Here is a 19,309-nt window from a genome sequence, read left to right on the forward strand (position 1 = left end):
CAAAAGACACTGTTAAGTGTTTCTTTTACAGCACTTTATTTATTTTGTGTCAATAGATTTCAATTACACTATATTTTTAAAGGCCGTTTTCTCAAAAAGAGTTTTTTCTCCTACACTGAGCCATAAATCTCCACTTCAGTAGCACTTACACCAAACTTTACATTTGTATTCCTGTCTCCTGAAGGCTTTTACAAAGGGAATTATATATAATTTGCTTGATTATATAAATTTTATTCCCCCCAAAATTGTGAAAATGTATTGCTTTCTGTCTGTTCTAAGTATTTTCTGAATTATGAAGTGAAAAAAAATAACAATGAGATACCCAAAATTCCCTCTGTAAAAACATTTGACTCTAATATCTGACCCTCGACGACAAAACCAGTCATAAGGGTCAATTTATCGAAATTGAGATTTATACACCATCTCAAAGCTGAATAAATAAGCTTGTTAGGATAGGACAATATTTGGCCGAGATGCAACTATTTGAAAATCTGGAATCTGAGGGTGCAAAAAATCTAAATATTGAGAAAATCATCTTTAAAGTTGTGCAAATGAAGTTCTTAGCAATGCATATTACTAATCAAACATTAAGTTTTGATATATTTACGGTAGAAAATTTACAAAATATCTTCATGGAACTTTATCTTTCTTTAATTAACATCCTAATGATTTTTGGCATTAAAAAAATGATAATTTTTGACCCCATACAATGCATTGTTGGCTCTTGCTACAAATATACCCCTGCTGCTTGTTATGACTGGTTTTGGAGTCCAGGTCACATGTCAAAAAAATAAATTAGACCAGAATTTTGAAACTGACTTCATCCAGTGTTCAGATTTTTGTACTAGAAATGTATGCAAATTAGCGCATATGCAACCTAATATTTTGTTTGCAATTATCAATGTAATCAATCAGCTAGGTAATGCAATAACTATTATTTTTTACCCTATTCACCCGCAGTGACATTTTCTCAGTAACTGTAACTAATTACATTTATTTTGTAATTAGGCTAATTTAATTAGTTACTCCCCAACACTGGTCACATGACAATTGGAGGTCCGAGAAGCGAACCTCATTATATTGTGTACCAAAAATAATGACTTTTTCCTTTAAAGTCCTTTACCTCGACACAAAGTCAGAAACCTGTGCTTCCTCGAGACCGGCGCGCGCCGCAGCAGGAAGCGAAGGCCAGCGCGAGCTACTGAACGATGATGATGATGATGATGATGATGATGGGGAAGTAACTGTCAGTCGCCTGAGGAGACATTTTCACAACTTTTTTTGGCTCATTCCTAAAGTTTTAGTGCGATTTCAGTGAAGTGGAGCAAACGGCGCGAACATGTTCTCTCGAAAGAAGAAGGAGCCGACAAATAAAGCGTCCTCACCCTCCAAAAAGAGCAACTCCGCGCAAAACCCTTCGGTAAGAGACCAACGGCGCTTCTGAGGAAAACTAAAAACCGAGTTCAGTTTAGTGCTAGTACTGTAAACTGTTTTTAGGCGAGAAAACATGTTTAATCTCCCAGAAAACAATATTTGCTTTGTTTTAAACGCTTAACAGATGGGTTCTCATTCATCCTGTTGATTTCCTCAAGTCACGTTACGTTAGTTCACAACATAATTATGTTTGAAAGAGTAAATGTACTCTATTCTGTATAGAATTGGGCATGTGTGGGAGGTACGATTCATTTGTAACGAATTAGTTTGTTCGGGTGATTCATTTCAGTGAACCGGATCACACCCGTCGAGCGAACACATTGCGCTTCGAATGAATCATTTAGAAGAATCGGTTCAAACGAGCGAGTTGTTTCATGAGCGAAGTGTAGTTAATTCGTTGTTTAATGGTGCATGTTGTTGATCAGCATTGCTGTAAGACTGTCACTGGTGGTGAAGAACACTTGAGTACGTCTTGCTCTTTGTTTCGCAGACAATACCAGAAATAGACTGAGAGGAAGTCATGCAAGAGTCGTATCAGAACAAGAACCGTTTAGTTGTACAGTTCCAGATGGAAACAAGAATAGAATAGAAGTGCTTCACTTTTACTGTTAACAGGTGATGCACTGATCTGAAGAACCTGTGATTACTTTGTTGAATCTCCATGGAACCATATGGTTGAACTCGAGAAACCTGAACAGTCACACCCGGTCATGCATGGAGAAAAAAAATACCGTCATGTACGGTGAAACCGGTATAATTATGGAAAATACCGTGATATACGGTTTTGGTCATACCGCCCAGCACTAGTCAAAATGGTGTCTTGATAGCAAGAGAACCTAAAGGGATAGTACTCACTGTCAGTCCAAAACTTCACAAACTAAGATATTTAGAAAAATACTAGGGTTGAATGTCAAATCGTATATTATATTACACAGAAGAAAGAAGGTCATACAGGTTTGGAAGCACATGAAGGTGTGTAAATTGACAGAATGATAATATCTGGGTGAACTGTCACTTTAAAAGTGTCCTATTATGCTCTTTTACAAAGTCTTGCTTTTGTTTTGGGGGATGTACTAGAACAGGCTCTCATTCTAGGTTGTTCGAAAAACACTTTATTTTATACATATTTTACATTATTACAACATGAACAGCTTAAATAGTTCCTGTATCAAATGAAGGCCTGCCTTCTGAAATACGAAATGTGTTGTGATTGGTTAGCTGGGCCAGTGTGCGCTGTGATTGGTTAGCTGGGCCAGTGTGAGTTGTGATTGGTTAGCTGGGCCAGTGTGTGCTGTGATTGGTTAGCTGGGCCAGTGTGTGCTGTGATTGGTTAGCTGGGCCAGTGTGTGCTGTGATTGGTTAGCTGGGCCAGTGTGTGCTGTGATTGGTTAGCTGGGCCAGTGTGTGCTGTGATTGGTTAGCTGGGCCAGTGTGTGCTGTGATTGGTTAGCTGGGCCAGTGTGTGCTGTGATTGGTTAGCTGGGCCAGTGTGTGCTGTGATTGGTCAGCTGGGCCAGTGTGTGCTGTGATTGGTTAGCTGGGCCAGTGTGTGCTGTGATTGGTTAGCTGGGCCAGTGTGTGCTGTGATTGGCAGCACTCGGGAAATGTCATGCCTCTTACCATAGCCGCTGAATATTGCGTCAATATCAAATCAATTTGAGCACAATTTAAACCCGGATGATTGTAACCACTCTAAGTTAGTCTGCCTTGGGAAAGCTAGCGTGTCTCCAACATTGTGATAACACTCGTTGCCTTCTCTAGTGCAGCTCAACCAGGTCTGGTCCTATTCATCGATATTTGTGATATCACAAATCCCGGAAAATATGCATTGTAGTCCAAACGATTCATTCGTTGTAGTTTTTGAAAAGTGATTTCTGTTAAATAAAATATCTCCTTTTGAAGTGGACTTTGAGCTTTGTAACTTCACAGATCTTTATGCTCAAACAGCAACATTACAGACTAACTAAAGTTGAAAAAGTGAAAAAGCATAATAGGACCCCTTTAAAATGTGGTAAAGAATTTTCTGAAGAAAATTCTGTCATTTAATCACCTTCATATGGACATGATTTACTTTTTTCTTTTGTGCAGAACAAAAGTAGTAATTCTGAATAATGTTCACTCTGATTTTCAGTTAATAAAGCCTAATTTAGTTTGGTTAGGTTTCATTTAGTTTAGTGGTGTACTAAAGTACAATCACCACTAAATGAGTTTTAAACAGACAACAGATAAATAAAGTAGGTAATATTAAAAGTGACAAAAACACAAAGTTAAAACTTTACTTTAAATATTGAAATATCATTAATTAAATAAATAGCATTAATTCTGTTTTCAAACTTATTCAAAATATTAATAAAAACTATAATAGTATCTCGATGATACTAAAATAACACTGATTCATTTAGGGTTGTTGTTATTATGATGATTTAAATTTCTGATACTCTGGGTTTGTCATAAAATAGCCTTTGCTCCTGATATGGCGTTAAATAATTAACAAATAAAGCAGACTAGATTTGGATTTGTTTTCAACTTGACTCTGTTTCAATCACCTCCATATTCATAACACTAGTGAATAAAGCCTAATTTAGTTTGGTTAGGTTTCATTTAGTTTAGTGGTGTACTAAAGTACAATCACCACTAAATGAGTTTTAAACAGACAACAGATAAATAAAGTAGGTAATATTAAAAGTGACAAAAACACAAAGTTAAAACTTTACTTTAAATATTGAAATATCATTAATTAAATAAATAGCATTCAAAATATTAATAAAAACTATAATAGTATCTCGATGATACTAAAATAACACTGATTCATTTAGGGTTTTTGTTATTATGATGATTTAAATTTCTGATACTCTGGGTTTGTCATAAAATAGCCTTTGCTCCTGATATGGCGTTAAATAATTAACAAATAAAGCAGACTAGATTTGGATTTGTTTTCAACTTGACTCTGTTTCAATCACCTCCATATTCATAACACTAGTATTTCCCATGTAGCATTAACCCTGTTGGTAATATCCATCTCCATAATCATCCGTCATTACACGCCGTCCCTCTCTTTCCATCCCATGTTAAACCCAGTTGTCCATTCTTCAGGAACACTCTCTCAAAGACACTATCGATGGCTCCTGCACGCTGGCCCCTCCTGATCCGGGTCCCTTATCCTGCCCGGGAACACCGTCCTCCCACTGCAAGCTAACAGTGTGCAGTCCACCTGTCGGCACCCTGAAGCGGCCCTCGGGTCTCAGCCGTCACGCCAGCGCCGTCAGCTTCGCCTTCCACACCTCGGGGACGTGGGGCTTCCATAAGGGCTACGTGCGGGCCGCTCTCACCTACGGACATGCGGCGGAGTCTGCGGAAACATCGGTCATCGAGGTGGAGGACATTCCCTCGCTGCTGCGAGACGTCGCCCGCTTCGCAGAGGCTGTGGAGAAACTAAAGGACATGGTTATGGGAGAAGGTAGGAGATTTTTGGGGGGGTTCGGTTCAAAAAGGGATTTTTAGAAATCATTTTGAGTTGATAAAATAGCTTTGGATGTTTGGTGTTTGTACGTTTTGTAAATGAAGTCTGTGATAGGCGATTGTTAAGTTGAATATTATACATTTTCTGTTTTCAAATATTTTTGATTGTAATATAAGTAAATATTTAATTGCAGACAATATTTACTCAAATTGCAATTAAAAATATTTAATATTTAAATAAATAAATATAATACTTTTAGTAAATATTGTAAATGTAAAGATAATTTATTGTACATAATATTTGCAATTACAATGGTAAATATTTAATATTTAAGTAAATAAATTAATAGATAATTAAAATTAAAGAATACTTTTGATAAGTAAATATTGTGTAAAAACATATTTAGTCAAACTGCAACTAAAAAGGTTGAAATATTTAAATAAAAAGTAAATACATTATTTTTGTAATATTAGTCAATATTGTGTAAAATATTTTTATACACAGTATTAACTGAATTTGCAAATACATTTTGATATTTAAATAAAAAATAAAGATTATTGTAGGATTAGTAAATATTGTGTAAAATAAGTTATTTGTACACAATATTTACTCAAATTGCAATTGAACATATTGAAATATTTAATATTTAAAAAATAAAGATACAGTATTATATTTTTAATTGTAATTATAGTGAATATTGTGTAAAATAATTTATTGTATACAATATTTACTCAAATTGCAATTAAAATATAAAAATAAAAAATAAATATAATTCTTTTGTAATAATAAATATAATTTATTATACACAATATTTAAAATATTTTAGAAGAGTTTTTTTAAATTATATATTAAATATTTAACATTTTCAGTATTTCTTGTCAAGAATTGTTGGTTAGTTAATTGAAGTATTTATTCACTGTTGGGTTTATTGTTTTATTGTTTTGTTATTTGAACATATTTCTGTTTCTGTTTTTTGTAGAAGGAATAAGACACTCATGCCCGTGTGTTACATCAATTAAAACTAGCATTAAATATCATATCATATATCTAAAGCCAGTTAGATGTAACTGGCACAAAGTCTTCAGATTCCCCTCGAGTCTTGTTCAGGAATAGGCATTTGTATCGCATGTTTTTTCATTGGGTTTCCATGGTGCAAGAGAGGAAGGAAGAGGAACCGTGCGTCAGATGTTTTCTTTGCAGCCTTCAGTTTGAGATTACACACGTCCGCTGGGCTGCTCCCCTCCACCTTCCCTTAGAAGAGTGTTTCATGGGCAGAACCCTACAGAGAGAAGGCCAGATGCCTACCGAGCACTTTTCTCACGATGCTGCTGCTCACCTCATGCAGAAATGTGGTGATGTGGTATAATAGTGAGGCTTTGAAATTCCTCTTTTAGACTTCATGTATACTCATTTTGTGAAATGTGATCAGATATAGGTGGTGGTGCGCAAATTTAAGAGGGACTGTTGACAAACTGAGATGTTTTGAAGAATGTTTGAGTTGGTAAACATGCAAATCGGCATCATAAAAGTAGTCCGTTTCAAGTCTTCTGAACCATACAATGGCTTGGTGTTAGAAACGGACTGAAATTTACTTGCTGATTTTTTTTCTCAAATCATCTTATTCGACTTCAGATAGTGATGTCCATCACTGTCGGTTCTTGCATGTCTGGTAGACTGAGCGCAGTGCACCTTGTCTGACTTTATTCAGCGCAGAGGGCAGGAGAGAGATGAATCACGTCAGCACTGTCTGCTTTATAAAGAGCAGAAGTCATTTGAGTCTCCTCAGGCCTTGTGGACTTCCTTAAACTGTCGCTATTTTCATCAGCTCTACTTCCTGTTTACATCTGCCCTGCTTGAAGGGTTGCAACAGTGATGTTTCCAATGTCATCTCAAGGCAAATCTTTATTTCAGCCGTTGGCGCAACCCAGAGATTCCCAAACTTTTTTGTCAGCCGAAACTCTTTGAAATAAAATATTCCTGAGATTTTAAGATAAAATAACAATCATTTAACAACAGGGTTATTATAGATAACTAAAAGAATTACAAACATTTTTGTTAAAACATTTAATAAAATATCAATGTTAGATGGAAAAACATAAACTAAATGAAAATTAGAAATGTTGCCTTGGCCACTAACTGAAGTAAGTTGAAGATGAAGCACTAAAATTACTAACTGGATATAAAAACTGAAACTGAAATAATATAAATAGCAATATTACAGAAAAAATTACAAAAGCACAAAACAAAATTACAAAAAATTAAACTAAAAGTAAAATGAAAAATGTGAGTTCCAAATATTAATAAAGTTATTATAATGTTTAACAACACATTCCCTTGAACATGGGTCACTGATGTCGGTTAATGGTCCCATAACATAGAGGTAAACAAAACTGACATGAAAAATAAACCTAGTAATATTTACTAATAAAACAAACAAAAAAAGTAGGGATGCACCGATATGAAAATTTTGGCCGATACCGATAACCGATTATTCTTTATTTTTGAAAGCCGATAACCGATATGTTGGCCGATAAATCTATATCCAAATTGTTATATACTTTTTGAGAGCCTGATTACAAAAAAGGTCTCATCATTAAAAGCCACATCCCAAACACTTCAACATAAGCAGCCTAGTTTGAACGGTGTACGTTTTAAAAATATTTTTACTCTCCCATTACCAAATTTAGTCATAAAAAAAGTCTTAAAACTAAAAGTAAAATGAAAAATGTGAGTTCCAAATATTAATAAAGTTATTATAATGTTTAACAACACATTCCCTTGAACATGGGTCACTGATGTCGGTTAATGGTCCCATAACATAGAGGTAAACAAAACTGACATGAAAAATAAACCTTGTAATATTTAAAAACAAACAAAAAAAGACAAAAAAAAACTTTAAAAAAAACTATAAATAAATGAAAATAGAAAATATTAAAATAAAAGTTAATTCAAAATGTTAATAAAAACAATAGTATATAAATAACACTAATAAAAAATACTTATAAAAATATAATAGCACATAAATACTGTTTAACAGTTGCATGTTCACGTTTCTCTGATGTTAATGGTCAAAATAATGTTTTATTTTGATTATTTTATTTTAAAATGGCTTTTTATGACTTTAAATTACTTTTTTATGACTTTATGATTTAGTTAATTATAGCTTTTCATCAACTCAAGAACCCCAGTTCGGGAATGAAAAATAAACCTAGTAATATTTACTAATAAAACAAACAAAAAAAGTAGGGATGCACCGATATGAAAATTTTGGCCGATACCGAATATTAAAATAAAAGTTAATTCAAAATGTTAATAAAAACAATAGTATATAAATAACACTAATAAAAAATACTTATAAAAATATAATAGCACATAAATACTGTTTAACAGTTGCATGTTCACGTTTCTCTGATGTTAATGGTCAAAATAATGTTTTATTTTGATTATTTTATTTTAAAATGGCTTTTTATGACTTTAAATTACTTTTTTATGACTTTATGATTTAGTTAATTATAGCTTTTCATCAACTCAAGAACCCCAGTTCGGGAACCCCCCCCAAAAAAATTTTTAGTATATTAAAATATTCAGATTTTTCCCCATGAATTGTAGGAGAGGCATCTGAGGCGAGGTTGATATTAAATAGAGCGTAACAGAGAACTGAGCAAACTCTGAGCGATAACATCTTCCTGTGGGAAGTCACATAGTGTTGTCATGTTTGTCTTCGAATTTAAACAGTGACTTGCATCACTATTACCATTTTGCAACCTCCCAGAACGCTCTGGCATCGCTGCAGGGAGTTTTACACAGACGAACACAGCTTGTGTTTGCTTCACAACATGTGGATTTGTCTGAGATACACAGGTGTGTAGGGGTTCATCACATTTCCTTAGCAGTGGAGCTTCTGTCAGCCGTGGCAGAGCTGTAAAAGCCAGAGAAGGCCACTCATTCACAGCTCACCGCCACAAAATGACTGCAGCATGCAGGCCTGGACAGGTCCTCACAGTTTCTCCTTACAGCAGTCAGCTATTAATCACGCTCAAGCTGATGCCAGTGAGAAGTGGGGGCTTTTTTGGGAAGATGGCATGATGTTTGTCTTTGTCATCATCTCATGACCTGCAGATTCATTTGAGAAGAGCCGGACAGTTTCAGATGGACAGTTTGAGTAATGCGCTTGAGGGAATCTGTTCGGATCTGCATGACATGCGTGCATCAACATGTACGTGCATAAAACATTCCCCTCACTTTCTCCTGTAAAACACATCGCTTTTGCAACCACCCAGAAAACTCTGGCATCGCGGCAGGGAGTTTTGCACGCTCGTGTTTTCTTCACAACATATTAAATAGCATTTCCTTAGCAGTGGAGCTTCTGTCAGCCGTGGCAGAGCTGTAAAAGCCAGAGAATGACTGCTCACCGCCACAAAATGACTGCAGCATGCAGGCCTGGACAGGTCCTCACAGTTTCTCCTTACAGCAGTCAGCTATTAATCACTCTCAAGCTGATGCCAGTGAGAAGTGGGGGCTTTTTTGGGAAGATGGCATGATGTTTGTCTTTGTCATCATCTCATGACCTGCAGATTCATTTGAGAAGAGCCGGACAGTTTCAGATGGACAGTTTGAGTAATGCGCTTGAGGGAATCTGTTCGGATCTGCATGACATGCGTGCATCAACATGTACGTGCATAAAACATTCCCCTCACTTTCTCCTGTAAAACACATCGCTTTTGCAACCACCCAGAAAACTCTGGCATCGCGGCAGGGAGTTTTGCACGCTCGTGTTTTCTTCACAACATATTAAATAGTCTGAGTTACACACGTGTGTAGGAGTCCAGCGCTGCATCAAAGAGGAACGACTGTTTGAAATGTTACACTCTTGTGTTTTTCGCATTTTTAAGAACACCCACACTCTGAACATGCATTTAGGCATGCAGACGCACACACAAGGACTTTTGTCGTGCACAACAACAGCTTGCATTGTCCTGTTGAAAAGGATACGGTTCCAGCAGCCAAACTCCTGCTCTTTTCCTCAACCGTTATGGGATAACGCCAGGTTTTTCTTTGTTCAAGGCTGCTGACGTTGATTTACAATGACTTTGATTTACAAAAATTTGAAGCAGCAAAACCGTTTGTGATGATTATAAGAAATGCTTTTGAGAAGCAAATCGGCATATTAGAAGGATTTCTGAAGGATCATGTGACACTGAAGACGCTGATGCTGAAAATACAGCTTTGATCACAGCAATCAATTACATTTAATAACACATTTGGGTCCGTTTTGACCTGTAAGAAATACTCAAAACTGTTTAATTTTTAGTAAGGGAACGAAACTTTGCAAGTACTTTAAGACCCTCAAAATACACAATTTTTCCAGATTTTTTACAATTATTTTTTAAGAGATTAACCATTTAAAAAAAGTTAAACGGTTCATGTTTGGGTCTTTTTGGAGCGGTTTATGTATGGAGACCCATTAGATCGCATATACTATTTGTTTGTTTCTTAAATTATCTATGACGTTATATTAGTGTTAAAAACCTTTGCTAAATATATTTAGCTTTTTCCCCATATCTCACACACTTTTGGGACTGAATTTTGTTGAAATTGTACGCCTGTTGACCAACTACTGCAGCATGAAAAATTACTCACTTTTTTCATCTGAAAGTGAAATTTTATGCAAGTGAAATTCAGAGTAAGTTTTCTAAGAAATAAATATGTAGGTTTCATAAATCTGGACTGTTTTTGAGCAATCATGAGTTATACATTTCCATTCATTCCAAAGAATAATTCTGATAAATTTCATACAATGATACATTTATATAGGATTTATTTAGCTGTATTTATTTGATCAAAAATACAGAAAAAACAGTACAATTGTGAAATATTATTGCGATTTAAAATAATAGTTTTCTATTTGAATATACTTTCAAATATAATTTATTCCAGTAATGCAAGTCTGAATTTTCAGCATCATTACTCCAGTCTTCTGTGTCACATGATCTTCAGAAATCAGTATAATATGCTGATTTATTATCAGTTGTGCTTAATATTTTTTGGAACCTGTGATACTTTTTTTCAGGATTCTTTGTTGAATAAAAAGTTAAAAAGAAAAGATTTCTTAATTTTTAAATTATTCAAAAAGGGGTAAATGCTGTAAAATTATGGTTACCTTCACATTCACTCATTAATGAGAAGCTGCTCAATATGATTATTTTTCTAAGATTCAGTACTTCACAAACTGTGGCAATTATTTGTTCATCTAGATCTGTGATTTATGCATTTATTAAAACATTTTATTTGTAGACAATGGCTTGAGTTTGTCAAAAAGTGAAACTTAAATAATTGCAGTGAACATTTTCATCTGATAAACCCGATGAACTCATTAGATGACCGTATTATCACACACGTAGTATCAGTGCATGTGTGTGGATGTAAGTTTCCTCTTGTGGTAATAAGCAAAATGAAGTACATTGTGGGACTGGGTGGGTAGGAAGTGGACAAATAACTGACATGTTTTGGTGAAAGTACAATACAGTGTTAGAGCTGTTCTGGAGTGATTTACAGAGTATCTGGACACTTAATACACATTTAAACTGATGTGAATGCATTGCATTTGATAAAAAAAATGTAAAAAGCAAGTTATTTGTTTGAAACCGTAAATAAACTCCCATGTCCAAATGCTTCCAGATGTCTCCCTAAATGAATGAATCAGGATGTTTTCTCATCTCTCTGCAGTGAAAGAGGAGCCATGCAGCAGGCAGGCCGTTCACGAGAGTTTAGGGGAGGTTCTGCGTGTTTTGCGGCAGGTAATCAGCACGTACCCTCTGCTGAACACTGTGGAAACGCTCACCGCAGCAGGAACTCTTATCTCAAAGGTCAAAGGTCAGTTCAACTGCCATGATAAACTCATCTTCTTCAAATCCTGTCATTGGTTCCTCTTCCTCACACTCTCACCTATGTATGCAATGACATGAAGCAAATAACTCAGCACAAGCATCAGATGAGCAAAGCCACATCTGATATGAGCAGATACCACGCAACCAGCATCTGATCTTATTAAGGAAAAACATGTATAATATGCAAACATGCACAACTGAAATACAGGTGTTTCCACTTTTGCATCTAAATGTGATGTCACTTCTAGTTTTATTTGTTATCAAAGCAGAAGCGCACGTTTGTGACCGTGAAGTTGTTCTCTTCTCTGTGTTTGTCAGGGTTCAGTTATGAAGGCACCACTGATGCTCAGAAGAAAGACTTTGAGAAAGCCATTGAGACAATTGCTGTGGCCTTCAGCAGCAAGTAAGACCCGTCGCTCTGCTTTCACACCGAATACCTGGTCATTTATTATTTATAAATTAAAATGTAATTGTATTAAATAAAATATCAATCAATAATAATAATTATATGCATTTAAATGACATTATATATATAAACATTAAATTATTTTTTTCTAATCTAATATGATGTATTTCTCTTTATATATTAATATATTAACGTTTAATCCTAATATAATATTATTAAATAATTGTGTGTATATATATATATATATATATATATATTAATAATAATAAAATATTTTTATTTTAATAAATTACATTTTATTAAAATTATTTGATTTAAAAGTTTGTTTATATATTACGTATATTACATTAAATCTGTTTAATGTAATATTAATTCAAATATATGTATTTCTCTTGATATATTAATATATTATACATATTTTCCTGAAGGCCACTTATAATGCACTTATTATGTGATTTGCTTTTTGCCCTTTTCTTACATGATTTGTTAAATGCCCTGACTTTTTAAAACTTTTAAAAAAAAAAATGTTGTGGTCATGTGGGCAATCATGTGATATAGTGTTGTGTGTATAAGGGCGTTGTCATGTATGTACATTGTCTGATGAAGAGCGTTTAAGCTCGAAACGTCACCTGTGGTGAGAACATAATTAAATACTTCTCTGGAGCTGTGGTGTGCCTACTTTGATGTTTTCATTCTTATTTTTGTGTGGTAGAGCACCCACATTGAGCTTTTTTGGCCTAATTGATGTGCACTCTTGGACTGTTTTTTGTTTTGTTTTTTATGTAAAATTGTGTATATTTTATATATGTACGTATATATTTCCTTAAAGTCCACTTATAATGTAAGTAATTATATGTAATTAATTATATTTGAATTCTATAAACATATAATGTATACATTTTACTTTTAATATTATTATAGAATTATATATGTATAATTTATAATATATATCCTCTAGAGCAGAGGTCGGGAACCTATGGCTCACGAGCCACACCTGAGTCATGTGGAATCAAAAATCATGTGGATCGCCAGAACTCTCACCCTTTACTAACAAATGATCTATTACACAAATTAGACATCACTAGAGATCAGCAATTCCTTTGTTGTAAAGCCTACATAAGCTCTACATATACATGTAAAATAATAATACATTTTCTGTACCGGCCAAAGTGCGTGTTCAGTGCTGTTCGCGAGAGTCACGAGCAAACCATTGACATTTCTATGGTAACGTACAGCTCCTGCACTCCTGCAGATTTTTTGAACAGCAGAAAAAGTGTAAAAGTATGTAAAAAAAAAAAAAAGTGACAGGACTGAAACATACACTGAAATTCATTATGCCTTAGGGCAAGTTATTTATTTTTCATTGGGTCAAGTTAAAAAATATAGATGTGAATCATTACCCAAAATTTTTTTAAATTAAATGAATGAAACATTTTTTATATGTGTTATACATTTCGCTGGCTACTTTCGCTTTTCCCGCGCAGCTTTCTGCGGGTGGGACTGTTAGCATTATTATATTAATAAAGGAATGTAAATTAATGAGAAAGTAAAGAGCGGGACATTCTTGATATTAAAAAGACTGACAGTATTGAAAACTCAAAGCCGCGAAACAGAACTCAATCCGCTTCTGACTGGATGTATTCTGCGCGCGAGGTCTGAGTGGGACACGGACAAGCATAGTAGATTTGTCTTCGGTGGCGCGCCTAAAACGGTAAAAGCACGGAGTGTCAAAATGCCTGCACCGGTGTGTATTCTTCGATGCCAATAAATTGTAGAGTCCAAACCAAGTTTAAACATTCGGTTTCGACTCTACAATATATTGGCACTTTTATGTCATTTGCTTTTTGCCCTTTTCTTACATGATTTGTTGATTGCCCTGACTTTTTTTTACTTTTTATTTTATTTTTATTTTTTTTTGTGGTCATGTGGGCAATCATGTGATTTAGTGTTGTGTGTATATAAGGGCAACCTCACAGTAAAAGCCCTGCACAATTTTTGACGATTTGTTGCATATTTGTGTATTTTAGTTTCCATGGTCCTAATAAAGTTACTATTATTAAAATGTTATTGAAAACACACACACACACACACACACACACACATATATATATTGTGTGTGTGCGGATGTTGTTGGAAACGTGTGTGTGTGTGTGTGTGTGTGTGTGGGTTGCTTCCTGCGTTGTCTTGCAAGCATATTGTTTCCTCCGCACCTCTATACAGACTCGACAGAGTCCCTGACAACGTGAGTCTTCAAGAAACACTTCTTAGAATGACACTGATGACAAATGAATCATCTTAATGTCCAGAAGAGACACTCAAATCATTTCCCAGAACTACAACAACTGGAAGTCTCACTTCCTTCATTAAAATGCACTTTAGTTGTTGAACAGTGTTTGTCATGCTACTTTAGCGATTACTCATTATTTAAAGCAGTTCAGTTTTAGTCAAGAAACTTTTTTAAAGAAGGACTGCACTACAAGCTAATAACAAAAGTAGCTTAATACTGAAAGATACTTAAAAGGGCAATGTTATTTTAATGTAAATTTAACACTTCAATGATATAATACATTTATTTTTGGTGCAAAAACAGTGAGGGTTTTGGAGTAAATAAGCAGTTAGATTGACTACATTAATGTGAACAGATAAACTTAAATATAAAAAATAATTAGTAAGAAAATATTATAATTTTTTATCAAATATTATAATAATATAATAATATATTATTAAATATTTTAAAGATTATATATAATTTTTATTTATGTATTGTTTGTAAAAACACTATTGTTAAATTATTGTATACAATTCATTGAAGTATTGTTATTACGACTATTTTTAAAATCGTATTATTTTCGAGTTGGCCTTTGATTCTGATGTCGTAAAATAATAAATTAATAAACAGTTGAATTATTTACTAAAATATACCCTAACTAAAACATAGAAATGTACAGCAGGATTTAACTAAATATTTAATATTTATAATAAATGTATAATAATATAATAAATATTCATGCAAATATATCATAATTTTTTACATTCATTCTAGCTCAGGGTTTCCTGGACTGGGATTTTGAGTTGATGAAAAGCTCATTAATTAAATCATAAAAATATAAAATTAAAATAAATGAACAATTTAGCAGGCAAAATAAAACAAAGAAAAAAGATTAAATGTTTTATTTGATTACCTACATGTCATGTGACCATTAACCAACATCAAAGAATCAAATGTGTTGTTAAATTGTTGAAAGATTAACTTTAAAATCTCAGGACGACTTCAAGAAAGTAGTTTAGGTCAAAGGGATTTGGCTGACAAAAACGCTGCATTGCATATGATGACAAGAGTATTTTAGGAGAGTGTGTTCAGTTACTGCCTCCTCAATAGTACAAGATATAAGGTGAAGTAATACTACAATGGAAGAGCCAAAACTACCCAACAGCCCTCAGAGAAAGAAGTGATATGAACTCTACTAAAATCTCACCACATGTATCTGACTTTAACCTCGCCTCAAAATCCACACCATTTAATTTCATAATGCACATAATTTTTTTCCTTTAAAATGTCATAACTAGCTGTCCCTTTGCTGTGTGTGTTTAGTCGATGGAGGACCTGTACAGGGTGTCGTCAGGTCAGGGTCCTGAAGGAGGAGGAAAATACGACCATCAGGACTGCAGTGAGTGAATGCCTCTTTTATTGTCTTTAGTAATGCATAGAATGGCATACAGACTACTATTTTTGAAAGTACGTAGAATGCATAGGGTGCCCTATAGGCTAATTTTTCTGTATGCACAGAACACAATACATTTTCAAGAGTGTGCAGTGTACAACAGAGCACACTGCGTGAGATACTGAGATACCATTTCTAGTGTAATGATCGAACATGAAAGGATATCAGCTGTGATTTTAACTGAGAGCTGAGAACTTTAATCTCCTGCTTGACTTCTAATTTGAGATGTGTATAATTGTATGTGTGTGTGTGTATATATATATATATATATATATATACATATTACAGCCCGACCGATATGGGTTTTTTGGGTGCCGATATCGATATTAGGGAGTAAAAAAGACAGATACCGATATATCGGCCAATATTCTTTGTATGGGCTATATTAAAGTACAGAATAGTCAAAAGCTTGGACACACTTCCCATTCGTGTGTCCAAACTTTTGACTGGTTCTGTATATAGAATACAGTATTTAGTCTACATAAACACATTTTTTGCAATCATAACTCAAATGTGGTGATCAAACACTTATAATGATGTGACAAACATAGGCCTATGTAGTGGAGGCAGGGTATTTAACAATTTAACAATAAACTTTATTATTCAAAAGGAGTCTGGCATCAGTGCACTTAACAGTAAACTTCACTTCACTGATTATAAATAACTTAAATAACACAAATGGAACACTATATATATATATATATATATATATATATATATCATTTTTTAAGGGGGTCTGAATACTTTCCGTACCCACTGTATATATATATATATATATATATGTACTGACCTGTTTTTTATTTATTCATCCAAAATAAGACAAATTCCATGAAATTCCGTGTTTTACAGTAAATTCCGTTTTTATGACTGGATTCCGCGATTCCGTTCATGTTTTCTGCATCGCGGAAATCATAGGGCCCTACTACTGTAGCAAACGAATATGATAAGCTCGCCGCGCGATGTGACCGATGTGATAAGCATGAGCTCTAGGCCGTGGCGCGGCCAGTATAAACACCAGTCCAGGTGCGATCAGCTCTGGTGGCCGTAACACAGGCTTTAATGCGCCGCAGACGCGTGCCGTGATGCGCAGATCAGCTCTAGTCTCTAACGTCACTGAATCTGCTGTTAAAAATGAGCCATCCATTCATCATATCATCATGCAAACATCATCATGCAAACTAAGAATTAGAATTATTGTAATGTGATGATCAAATGTAGGTGCGGGTGGGTGGCGGGCAGATAATCTGAAGCAGCGGACTTGGGTGAAGTTTGAGCTCATCCGCTCATCTCTACCCTACACTGACCTGGGTCGCCAGTAGCAAACAATGGAGTGCGCTCTGCTGGACAAACTAAGTAATTACACCATTCAGAAGCATTTAATCTGCGTTATATGTTCTGTAAAATATTCGCCGATTCCGATATATCGACGACAGGCTCATATCGGCCGATAATATCGGCTAAACGATATATCGGTCGGGCTCTAATATATATATATTGAGGGTTGGGGGTTTTAGCATATAATGTGAACAGATAAACGGTTCAATATTGAAAAAGTTTGTCCTGGAAAAATATCCTGGAAAAAATATTGGAAAATTGTATATAATATAATATAAAATAATATTTATTTATTTAGTCTTTTTGTTTATTTATTTTCATTTGTTTTTGTTAGTTTGTCAAATAAATTGTTCAATTATTGCATACAATTAATTAAAAATGAATTATATGCAATAATTTAAGTTTATGTAATATCTATCTGTCTGTCTATCTATCTATATTTTTTAAACACAAAATTATTAAAAAAAATCGCAAAATAACTATTTATTTCTGTGATAATAACCGGACATCACTCAAATGAATTATAATGTGGTCATGTGACAACAATGTAGTGTACTACTATTTATTTTGAAACATTTATTTTTACATCTGCATACTTGCATAGAATTTATTCACAGTAAAACACTATATACGGCTCAGTATGTAGTATGCATTACTCTCGTATTCCATTCGGAACACAGCTGTTGTATATTTTTCATTTAAATTTGAAGTGTTGTTTGTTCATGTATGGGATGGCTGATGTGTACCGTGTGTGTCAGCAGTGAGTCCACGGGAAGTTGATATTCTCCTGCAGCGCAGTGAAGGCGGCGTGGACTCGGCTCTGAATTACGCCAAATCTATCGCCAAATACATGAAGGACATCATCAACTACGTAGACAAGAGAATCGCTCTCGGTAATGACATTTCCTTCACCTGTTTGGTGATTTTTGAAATGCATGTGTCTGTCTCTCTTTTAAATGGATCCCGGTAATATATTCTTAATATAAATGCATTTCAAACTCATCCACCTGGACTGGGTCATTTTATTTGTTCTTTACGACTCTATTTTCCACTATATTGTCAACAGAGAATGAGTTTTCTAAAGGTCTTCAAAGACTCTACCAGTCCTGCAAACAAAACATCATACAGGTAATCAGTGTGCTTCCCTTGTGCTTGTTTGTTTGTGTTTTGCAGATTGAAATAACACTAGTGTTTATGTTGTAAAATAGTCTCCAAAAATATTTGTCATCAAGGTCAAAAACATCTTAAAAGACACCTTAAAAGTCATTAAAACAATCATATAAATATATTAATATACAACTTACACAGTATATTTTAAGTACATTGAATGTAGCGTACAAGTCATATAGAGTATTTTCAAATTATTTAAGATAATTTTATGGTGTTTTTAGCCATTTTTGCACCCTATTAGGCCCAATTACTGTTGAGTCTTGTTTAACTGAAAAAAAGCAGCATGAACATCCTTAAAAGGGGTCATATGATGCGATTTCAATTTTTCCTTTCTCTTTGGAGTGTTACAAGCTCTTGGTGCATAAAGAAGATCTGTAAAGTTGCAAAGACTAAAGTCTCAAATCCAAAGAGATATTCTTTATAAAATTTAAGAGTCAACCACGCCTACCTAAAACGGCTCGTTCTAACACGCCCCCACATGTCTACATCACTATGTGGGAAGATTTGCATAATGCCGCCCAAATGTTCACACAAAGAAAGAAGGTGTAGCTTTTATTCTCACTGTAGTATTTTTGCTGCCGCCGCCATGTCGTGAAGGCGCAGTGTGTTTCGTTGTGAAAGCGAAACTACTTTGTTTGGCCTTCCAAAAGAGGACGATATCGCTTCATCATGCCTGGAGCTGATCCGTGCTGGTCGCTGAGGAAATACATCAACTTCGCTGTGGATCGCCGGATCAGCTTTCAACGTTTGGTCTTCCAAAAGAGGTCACGAATAGAAATCAGTGGTTAAGTTGTATTTACAACACTGTTCCAGAACACTTCAACCCAAATATTCAGATGTGTGATGCACATTTTGCGGAGGTTGAGGACTGTTTCCTGTGAGAGTAGCCTACAAT

The 19,309-nt window shown here is 34.6% G+C and overlaps 1 protein-coding gene across 1 annotated transcript in view; it reads left to right on the plus strand.

Annotated features, from left to right (window-relative positions):
• Positions 1–1,131: 1,131 nt before the first annotated feature.
• The window catches only part of LOC107552676 (minor histocompatibility protein HA-1-like), a 26,795-nt gene continuing 8,617 nt past the window's right edge, over positions 1,132–19,309 (plus strand). Inside the window, exons 1-8 of the mRNA XM_016234618.1 lie at positions 1,132–1,420; positions 4,513–4,891; positions 11,621–11,767; positions 12,100–12,184; positions 14,408–14,429; positions 15,780–15,855; positions 18,006–18,137; positions 18,311–18,372. Coding sequence (XP_016090104.1) covers positions 1,340–1,420; positions 4,513–4,891; positions 11,621–11,767; positions 12,100–12,184; positions 14,408–14,429; positions 15,780–15,855; positions 18,006–18,137; positions 18,311–18,372 — 984 coding nt within the window. The 5' untranslated portion in view covers positions 1,132–1,339. The remainder of the gene's footprint in view (positions 1,421–4,512; positions 4,892–11,620; positions 11,768–12,099; positions 12,185–14,407; positions 14,430–15,779; positions 15,856–18,005; positions 18,138–18,310; positions 18,373–19,309) is intronic.

This window comes from Sinocyclocheilus grahami, unplaced genomic scaffold, assembly GCF_001515645.1.
Source record: "Sinocyclocheilus grahami isolate Dianchi unplaced genomic scaffold, SAMN03320097.WGS_v1.1 scaffold456.1, whole genome shotgun sequence".
Taxonomy (NCBI): Eukaryota; Metazoa; Chordata; class Actinopteri; order Cypriniformes; family Cyprinidae; genus Sinocyclocheilus; species Sinocyclocheilus grahami.